The sequence below is a fragment of the Cololabis saira genome, chromosome 10 (genome assembly GCF_033807715.1).
Source record: "Cololabis saira isolate AMF1-May2022 chromosome 10, fColSai1.1, whole genome shotgun sequence".
NCBI lineage: Eukaryota > Metazoa > Chordata > Actinopteri > Beloniformes > Belonidae > Cololabis > Cololabis saira.
Genome location: NC_084596.1, coordinates 1,227,572 through 1,238,418, shown reverse-complemented (window position 1 = coordinate 1,238,418; position 10,847 = coordinate 1,227,572). Strand labels below are relative to the sequence as shown.

The following is a 10,847-nucleotide window of genomic DNA, read 5'->3' as shown; positions in this document are numbered from 1 at the left end:
GGACTGACTGACTGACTGACTGACTGACTGAAGGACTGACTGACTGACTGACTGACTGACTGAAGGACTGACTGACTGACTGACTGACTGAAGGACTGACTGACTGACTGACTGACTGACTGACTGACTGACTGAAGGACTGACTGACTGACTGACTGACTGACTGAAGGACTGACTGACTGACTGACTGACTGAAGGACTGACTGACTGACTGACTGACTGACTGACTGACTGAAGGACTGACTGACTGACTGACTGAAGGACTGACTGACTGAAGGACTGACTGAAGGACTGACTGACTGAAGGACTGACTGACTGACTGACTGACTGACTGACTGACTGACTGACTGACTGACTGACTGACTGACTGACATCCTTGGAGTGTATCGTAAAGACAATTCTTGTAATTCGACTTTTTTCTCAACATTTCAACTTTTATCTCAATATTGTGTCATGTTCGTGCTTGAAGGATGAGGCCGTGTTGTTAACAATTAACTTGGTTTATTAACTCCCGTTCTTAACAACATACATGTGTCTTCATGCAGTCTTGCTCAACCCCGTAATATCGCACGGTAACGTTGATTACTAAACCAGTACTGCCACCTAGCGGTCACGCATATAATAGAATCCAATCATAACAAATTGTATTTCAACATTAATCTCGACTTTTTTTCTCGACATTTCAAAATTATTTTCAAACATTTCGACTTTTTTCTCGAAATTTTATTTCAACATTTTTGTCAACATTTTGACTTTTCGACATTTCGACTTTTCTCTCGAAGTACATAATAATAATAAGTGAAAAGTCTTCCCCTCTCAAATATTTTTCTCCTGCCTGGCCCTGGTTCTCTTCAATTCAATTTAATTCAATTGTATTTCTATAGCGTCTAATACAACATAGTTGTCTCCAGGATGTTTCGAGAACCGGAACATAAACATAAACATAAACCTAAACATAAACATAAACATAAACATAAACCCCCGAGCAATTATTACATAAACAATGGCAGGTAAAAACTCCCGTAGTGGGAGAAAAACCTTAAGCCAAATAGTGGCAACAAAAAACTCGCAGGCAGGTGGAAGCAGCAGCGGGATGACCGGAGGGGGGGAGTGCAGGCAGGTGGAAGCAGCAGTGGGATGACCGGAGGGGGGGAGTGCAGACAGGTGGAAGCAGCAGTGGGATGACCGGAGGGGGGGAGTGCAGGCAGGTGGAAGCAGCAGTGGGATGACCAGAGGGGGGGACTGCAGGCAGGTGGAAGCAGCAGTGGGATGACCAGAGGGGGGGAGTGCAGGCAGGTGGAAGCGGCAGCGGGATGACCAGAGGGGGGGAGTGCAGGCAGGTGGAAGCAGCAGCGGGATGACCGGAGGGGGGGGACAGCAGGCAGGTGGAAGCAGCAGCGGGATGACCAGAGGGGGGGAGTGCAGGCAGGTGGAAGCAGCAGCGGGATGACCGGAGGGGGGGGACAGCAGGCAGGTGGAAGCAGCAGCGGGATGACCAGAGGGGGGGGGGGCAGGCAGGTGGAAGCAGCAGCGGGATGACCGGAGGGGGGGGACAGCAGGCAGGTGGAAGCAGCAGCGGGATGACCGGAGGGGGGGGACAGCAGGCAGGGGGAAGCAGCAGCGGGATGACCGTAGGGGGGCAGCAGGCAGGTGGAAGCAGCAGCGGGATGACCGTAGGGGGGCAGCAGGCAGGTGGAAGCAGCAGCGGGGTGACCGGAGGGGGGCCTACCTTCCCACCAGACTAACTCCGGTCTTCGTAGCCAGCACCGTGGTCGGTCCCATCCCTCCGAAGCTCAGCCTCATTTCCTCCACCACGTCCGTCCCCGGCGTGAAGGTGACGCTCATCGCCGCGGTGACGATGCTGATGTCGTCCTCGCGCCGAGGAGACTGCTTGAACGCCGACACGAACTGAGTCTGAGGAGGAAAAAAACGCAGCGTTAGCGGTGGGGGGTTGCGGTTGCTAGGCAACGGGAGGCTGGAAATGGGACAAACAGGGTTAAAAAGACTAAAATATTCCAAATACATTGTGCACCAAACAATCACAAAACAATCCTCCACTAAAGTCCCCGAAGTCCTGAACAAAGTCTGGTTCTGGTCTCTGCACTGCAAAAAATCTAAATCTTAACAAGAATATTTGTCTTATTTCTAGTTAAAATGTCTCATTTTTAGTCAAAAAATCTCATTACACTTAAAACAAGACTCATCACTGGAAAAAACAACAATTTTCACCTGTTTCAAGTAGATTTTCACTTAAAATAAGTAGAAAAATCTGCCAGTGGAACAAGATGTTTTTGAAACAGTTTACTTGAAACAGGTGAAAATTGTCAAATAACAAGTTATTTATCTGGTAATGAGTCTTGTTTGAAGTGTAATGAGATTTTTTGACTAAAAATAAGAGTACTAAAAGTAAGATTTGGAGTTTTTGCAGAGTAATAGGAGTTTAGACGTTTTACTCCAAACATCAGACCAAAGGTTGGATTTGATTCAGTTTATTTTTCTTAACTTTAGTTCATAATACTTAACGAAAACAACAAACCAAACTGCTCACATCCAAAAACACAGCAGTGGAAACGGTTTGCTGTGTTGGTTTCACCAGGTATAATAACTAAACTGAGACACAGCGACACTGACCCCTGGTGGCCAGGAGCGGAACTACAGGAAATAATACAAAAACCACTATGGCTGCTGGTCTGAAACACCAACATTTTAGTTTTGTAAATGGAACTGCTCTGGCATAAGTAATGGATGTACTGACACATTTTATCGTCTTGTGTAATCTCCTTGAAATTATTTTTTCTTTGTGTTTATTTGGTTTGTTATTTAGTCGTTTATTTTTTTTGTTTATTTCTTAATTGTTAAATTGTACTCTTTATTGTTATTCATATATCTGATCATTTTTCTTTGTGTAAATTCTTTGTAATTTTCATTTATTTCTATCATCTATAGATTTCTAACTGCTCATTTGTATATTTTGTTTTTATAAGTATGATATTAAATGTTAACTACAGGTGGAGGCGCCTGATAAGAGCTTTGAGTTTTCGCCTCTTCCTGCACTTTAATTTGTAAAGTTGTTACTTTTATTTGTGTAATGTTTAACTGTGCAAATAAATAAATCTAAAGTTGGTACCAGTAGGTGTCAGTGTTCACTCACATATCGTTATTATCTATGTGGCCGCGTTCAGACTGCAGGCAAATCTGATTCAAATCTGATTCAAATCTGATTAAAATCTGATTAAAATCTGATTAAAATCTGATTCAAATCTGATTCATATCTGATTCATATCTGATTCATATCTGATTCAAATCTGATTCAAATCTGATTCATATCTGATTCATATCTGATTCATATCTGATTCAAATCTGATTCATATCTGATTCATATCTGATTCAAATCTGATTCAAATCTGATTCATATCTGATTCATATCTGATTCATATCTGATTCAAATCTGATTCAAATCTGATTCATATCTGATTCATATCTGATTCATATCTGATTCAAATCTGATTCATATCTGATTCATATCTGATTCAAATCTGATTCAAATCTGATTCATATCTGATTCCTTCTCATATCCGTATATTTTCAGGGCCGACTGTCCACACTGTTTTTAGCAAGTGTCCAAATCGGATCTGTCTCTGTTCAGACTGGGCCACATCGTTGACTGATCTGACAGGTTGCCGTAGCAACGACGTCGGAGCGGAGGCGTCACCCAGCGCGTGTATTGTGTGAAGTCTTATTTTTTTTATATATAAAAAAATCCCAGAATATCTGTACCGTTCCTGATTGGGTCGGCACTGCGCATCATTTTTAGACATAACAATGAACGCATACCGCAAAAGATGTGTCTCGGCGCAGGGACCCGGCGTCCCAGAGAAAAGTGTTGAGAACAAAACCAGCAGCAAACTAACAAACCAACCAACAAAGCTCAGAGTTAACAAAACCAACCAGCAGTGAACAACTGGCAGCCCCGCTCTTTAACCTTTAACCTTTAACCTCTCCTCCTGATGAGCTGACGGGCTGCAGGTTCAGGCTCACAGCGCGACTGAAGGCTGATTTATGGTTCCACGTTACACCAACGCAGACCTACGGCGTAGGGGACGCTGCGACCCGCACCGTACGTGGAAATGCGGTCTTTTTTTCTGCTATTAAAACATGTTGTAATGTGAATTTGCAACACTTAAACTACAAATAATAGTTTTTGACGTGACATCAGAGATTGTACATGCTCTCTGTGTAAGGATGAGTAGCTCCACAACTGGAAATGGGCGGGTGGTTTGGAGCGTCTGGGACAGTCATATCCCATCTGAGTGTTTGGATGTTCAGACTGAGACGCATCTGCCCAAATGAGATAATGATCGGATATGAAACTTCCTCCCGGAGGTGGTTTGATCTGGTTTCATCTGGTTTGATCTGGTTTGATCTGGTTTGATCTGGTTTGCAAAAATGGGATCTCATGCGGTTTGGGACTGTTCAGACTTCAAAAGAGTCATCCAGTTTCAATCTGGATGGGATAAAAATATTGGCTGGCAGTCTGAACGCAGCCTAAATACATCTACCTTCCTGCTGTAGGGGACGTGAACGGAGAGCAGGATCTCCTTGTTGCCGTGGCGACGGCGGGACTACTGTACCTTCCTGCTGTAGGGGACGTGAACGGAGAGCAGGATCTCCTTGTTGCCGTGGCGACGGCGGGACTACTGTACCTTCCTGCTGTAGGGGACGTGAACGGAGAGCAGGATCTCCTTGTTGCCGTGGCGACGGCGGGACTACTGTACCTTCCTGCTGTAGGGGACGTGAACAGAGAGCAGGATCTCCTTGTTGCCGTGGCGACGGCGGGACTACTGTACCTTCCTGCTGTAGGGGACGTGAACAGAGAGCAGGATCTCCTTGTTGCCGTGGCGACGGCGGGACTACTGTACCTTCCTGCTGTAGGGGACGTGAACAGAGAGCAGGATCTCCTTGTTGCCGTGGCGACGGCGGGACTACTGTACCTTCCTGCTGTAGGGGACGTGAACGGAGAGCAGGATCTCCTTGTTGCCGTGGCGACGGCGGGACTACTGTACCTTCCTGCTGTAGGGGACGTGAACGGAGAGCAGCATCTCCTTGTTGCCGTGGCGACGGCGGGACTACTGTACCTTCCTGCTGTAGGGGACGTGAACGGAGAGCAGGATCTCCGTCGGCCGGACGATCGTCCTCCTGTAACCCGTGAAGAAGCCGTCGTCCATCTGAACCGTCCGACTGCCGTCTGAGGACACGGAGGTCAAAGGTCAAAGGTCAAAGGTCAACATCAGTGTTTACTCAAACACGATTGGGCATTATATAAAACACAACATTTACAGGCAGAAACGGTGACATTTGGACTCTGGATTGAAGGTCGTTTAACCGAGTCAACAGACCACGACAGTCGGGTTGGTCTTTAAACTTTTAAACTTTATTCAAACTTGAACTGCAACAAGACTAAACCTGCTCCCTTTCAAAATAAACTTCCCAATGGAGAAGTTTATGGAGTAGCGTTAGCGGTGTCCATGGCTGCATTAGGAGTAGCGTTAGCGGTGTCCATGGCTACATTAGGAGTAGCGTTAGCGGTGTCCATGGCTACATTAGGAGTAGCGTTAGCGGTGTCCATGGCTACATTAGGAGTAGCGTTAGCGGTGTCCATGGCTGCATTAGGAGTAGCGTTAGCGGTGTCCATGGCTGCATTAGCTCCTCGGCTTCGGCGCATCATTCGGGGTTCGATTGCTTTCCCATTTCTGCCTGCGACGTCATTTCAACAGTTTTTCGACTCGTAACTTGAATTCATGTTTACAGTGAAGACTCGTAGTCGTAGAAACTAGAGTTGTCTTCGTAAGACTTAAAGCTTTTAGATTCTTACTCACATAAAAACAATCCTAACCCTAATAATTTATCCGACTCGTGTGTGACGGCAGAATTTTGGGCACAACTTTTTTATTTACATACAAATGTTTATCCTTACGAATAGTTAAAATACGGACACATCTTTTGAAAGCATCTTACTCCATAGAAACTGCTCTGGATTGTCATGAATATCGCTGAAGAGCGTTACCTTTGTCCGTTAGCGTTAGCTTGCATCGTTACCTTTGTCCGTTAGCGTTAGCTTGCATCGTTACCTTTGTCTGTTAGCGTTAGCTTGCATCCGGCTGCCATGAACACAGGGTTCAGGTCTGAGATGGGACTGGCCGTCATGATGTTTCCTCCCACAGCCTGAAATCCACGAGAATAAAAACTATGACCACCACACAGTCAACGATACGAGAATAAAAAAAATAATCTGATGTTTCCTCCCACGGCCTGAAATCATCAAAATAAGAATAAAAACAATAACCTTTCACCTTCACATCCCACTGGTTTCACCGTCTGACTTTTATTGTGAAAATCTACTTGAAACAGGTGAAAATTGTTGTTTTTTCCAGTGATGACTCTTGTTTTAAGTGTAATGAGATTTTTTTGCAGTGTTTTTGCAGTGTATGAATTTGCGATCAGCCGATCGGAGACTCACGGCTACGTTTCTGATCTGCGTTCCGGCGAACCATCGTAGCTGCTCTAGAACGGCCCGGAAGACTTCGGTCTGATGAGGAGGAAGAGTTTCCACCGCCCGACTCAGTGCTGCCCCCATGTGGCTGAGAGAGCAGGCTGCACCGAAGACCAGACCTGGAAACAAATAATAATAATTAAAGCTGCAAGCAGCGATGAACGGGCCCTCGCGCGTGCAATTTTCACCAATAAAGGTCAAGACTCAAACCTGAGTCCGATGACACCACCCACGACTCTCTATATCAAACCATTCAAAAGTTATGGCAGAAAGTAGGAACTATCAAATATGGACCAATCAGATGAAGGGGGGCGCGCTTTTTGGCGTCTAGCGTCGCCACGGTAACGTTTTTGACTGAGAAAAGTAATGCGCGTTGTCGCAGGATTGAGACACACATTTTGATGTATAACACTCCTGGGTGCACGTTACGGTTCGGGCCGTATTAACGGCCAAAGGAATGGCATAAATTGCACCAATATGACACGATTAAATCAAAATGTTCAAAATGGACAACTTCCTGTTGGGTTTGGGCCATGGCTCCAAGAGACTTTTCTTTAAGTTGTGACATGATACAGGTGTGTACCGATTTTCGTTCATGTACGTCAAACCGTATTGTGGGGCTTGAGTCACAAAGTTTTCTAGGGGGCGCTGTTGAGCTGTTAGGCCACGCCCATTAATGCAAACCATTAAATATCACATTTTTCACCAGGACTGGCTTGGTGAAAAATGTTGTGACTTTTGGGGCATGTTTAGGGGGAAAAAAGGCCCTCATTTAGTCAGAAAAACAAGAATAATAAAAATTCCTACAGATACAATATGGCCTTTGCACTGTCAGTGCTCGGGCCCTAATGATAATACGATACCTGGAGATTTAATGATTAAATCTCACCGTCATGGACGTGATTCTGTTTGTAATGTGTGATTTAATGTGTCTAATGTGTGATTTAATGAAACTAATGTGTGATTTAATGAATCTAATGTGTGATTTAATGTATCTGTGTGATTTAATGATTCTAATGTGTGATTTGATGATTCTAATGTGTGATTTACTGATTCTAATGTGTGATTTAAAGTTTCTAATGTGTGATTTTGATGATTCTAATGTGTGATTTAATGATTCTAATGTGTGATTTAATGTTTCTAATGTGTGATTTAATGATTCTAATGTGTGATTTAATGTTTCTAATGTGTGATTTAATGATTCCAATGTGTGATTTAATGATTCTAATGTGTGATTTAATGTTTCTAATGTGTGATTTAATGATTCTAATGTGTGATTTAATTATTCCAATGTGTGATTTAATGATTCTAATGTGTGATTTAATTATTCCAATGTGTGATTTAATGATTCTAATGTGTGATTTAATGATTCTAATGTGTGATTTAATGATTCTAATGTGTGATTTAATTATTCCAATGTGTGATTTGATGATTCTAATGTGTTATTTAATGATTCCAATGTGTGACTTAATGATTCTAATGTGTGATTTAATTATTCCAATGTGTGATTTAATGATTCTAATGTGTGATTTAATGATTCTAATGTGTGATTTACTGTTTCTAATGTGTGATTTAAAGTTTCTAATGTGTGATTTTGATGATTCTAATGTGTGATTTAATGATTCTAATGTGTGATTTAATGAATCTAATGTGTGATTTAATGATTCTAATGTGTGATTTAATGATTCTAATGTGTGATTTATTGACTGATTCTCACCGTCGTGGACGTGATTCTGTTTCTAATGTGTGATTTAATGATTCTAATGTGTGATTTAATGATTCTAATGTGTGACTTAATGATTCTAATGTGTGATTTAATGAATCTAATGTGTGATTTAATGATGGTAATGTGTGATTTAATGTTTCTAATGTGTGATTTAATGATTGTAATGTGTGATTTAATGTTTCTAATGTGTGATTTAATGACTGATTCTCACCGTTGTGGACGTGATTCTGTTTCTAATGTGTGATTTAATGATTCTAATGTTTATGTTTATTGAAGGATCCCCATTAGAGACACATGACTGAGCCTCTAGTCTTCCTGGGGTCCTGAATAAAACAAATACAATACAAATGTACAGCTAAAAATACAATTTAAAATAAAAACAGAAAATAAAAATAAAAAATAAAATAAAATACAAAGAACACAGATACAAAGAACAAATTCACATTATAAATCAAAAGAACGGATTTACAAATCACAGTTATGTACTTGGCAAATTGGCTAGGTATATCTTGATATTCTTTTTGAAAGTAATTTTGCTATGTATTGTAGAAAATATATTTTTGGGCAGTGCATTGTGTGATTTAATGAATCTAATGTGTGATTTAAAGTTTCTAATGTGTGATTTAATGATTCTAATGTGTGATTTAATGATTCTAATGTGTGATTTAATTATTCTAATGTGTGATTTAATGATTCTAATGTGTGATTTAATGATTCTAATGTGTGATTTAATGATTCTAATGTGTGATTTAATGATTTTAATGTGTGATTTAATGATTCTAATGTGTGATTTAATGTTTCTAATGTGTGATTTCATGATTCTAATGTGTGATTTAATGATTCTAATGTGTGATTTAATGATTCTAATGTGTGATTTAATGATTCTAATGTGTGATTTAATGATTCTAATGTGTGATTTAATGATTCTAATGTGTGATTTAATGATTCTAATGTGTGATTTAATGATTCTAATGTGTGATTTAATGATTCTAATGTGTGATTTAATGATTCTAATGTGTGATTTAATGATTCTAATGTGTGATTTAATGATTTTAATGTGTGATTTAATGATTCTAATGTGTGATTTAATGTTTCTAATGTGTGATTTCATGATTCTAATGTGTGATTTAATGATTCTAATGTGTGATTTAATGATTCTAATGTGTGATTTAATGAATCTAATGTGTGATTTAATGATTCTAATGTGTGATTTAATGATTTTAATGTGTGATTTAATGATTCTAATGTGTGATTTAATGATTCTAATGTGTGATTTAATGATTCTAATGTGTGATTTAATGTTTCTAATGTGTGATTTCATGATTCTAATGTGTGATTTAATGATTCTAATGTGTGATTTAATGATTCTAATGTGTGATTTAATGAATCTAATGTGTGATTTAATGTTTCTAATGTGTGATTTAATGATTCTAATGTGTGATTTAATGATTGTAATGTGTGATTTAATGATTCTAATGTGTGATTTAATGATTCTAATGTGTGATTTAATGATTCTAATGTGTGATTTAATGAATCTAATGTGTGATTTAATGTTTCTAATGTGTGATTTAATGATTCTAATGTGTGATTTAATGATTGTAATGTGTGATTTAATGATTCTAATGTGTGATTTAATGATTCTAATGTGTGATTTAATGATTCTAATGTGTGATTTAATGATTGTAATGTGTGATTTAATGATTCTAGTGTGTGATTTAATGATTCTAATGTGTGATTTAATGATTGTAATGTGTGATTTAATGATTGATTCTCACCGTCGTGGACGTGAGTCACCGCGTTGAGCTCGGGGACGAAGGCTGGAGCCAGAATCACGGGGTAGATCATGTTCTTGAACTTCACCTCAATACCTGACAGCAAACAAACACATTCATTAATAATCCAATAAACAAACGAACAAACGAATGAACGAGTGAGTGTTAGGGCGACTCACCCACTTCCGTGTTTCCCACGACCACTCGAGCTTCCGGATGTTTCCATTTCAGACGGAGAAACTGGTCCAGACTGCGCGGCTGAAACCACGTGGCCCGCTCGCCGCGGAAACGCAGAGATTTCTGCTTCTGCCCTTTAGACAAGTTCTGGTTCAGAGGAAACGAGGGAGAAACAAGTTCTGGTTCAGAGGAAACGAGGGAGAAACAAGTTCTGGTTCAGAGGAAACGAGGGAGAAACAAGTTCTGGTTCAGAGGAAACGAGGGAGAAACAAGTTCTGGTTCAGAGGAAACGAGGGAGAAACAAGTTCTGGTTCAGAGGAAACGAGGGAGAAACATCCGTTCATGAAGAAATATGAAAATTATAACTATAAACTACTTAGTTTATCATGTTCTGGTCTCTGGAAAAATCCTGGAGACAAATTCTGTTGTAATAGACTTATATCGGGGTCGGCAACCCGCGGCTCTAGAGCCACCCTAGTGGCTCTTTTCTTCTCTTTTTTTCTTCTTTTTCTCCTTTTTTCTCCTTTTTTTATTCTTTTTTTCGTTTTTTTCTCTTCCTTTTTTCTCCTTTTTTTCTTCTTTTTTTCGTTTTTTTCACTTCCTTTTTTCCCTTTTTTTCTTA

The 10,847-nt window shown here is 40.5% G+C and overlaps 1 protein-coding gene across 1 annotated transcript in view; it reads right to left on the bottom strand.

Moving 5' to 3' along the window:
• The window catches only part of xdh (xanthine dehydrogenase), an 84,887-nt gene that overhangs the window by 47,211 nt on the left and 26,829 nt on the right, over window positions 1–10,847 (bottom strand). The window contains exons 9-14 of the mRNA XM_061730875.1: window positions 10,228–10,372; window positions 10,052–10,144; window positions 6,518–6,669; window positions 6,129–6,222; window positions 5,136–5,245; window positions 1,730–1,914 (exon numbers count right to left, since the gene is read on the bottom strand). Coding sequence (XP_061586859.1) covers window positions 1,730–1,914; window positions 5,136–5,245; window positions 6,129–6,222; window positions 6,518–6,669; window positions 10,052–10,144; window positions 10,228–10,372 — 779 coding nt within the window. The remainder of the gene's footprint in view (window positions 1–1,729; window positions 1,915–5,135; window positions 5,246–6,128; window positions 6,223–6,517; window positions 6,670–10,051; window positions 10,145–10,227; window positions 10,373–10,847) is intronic.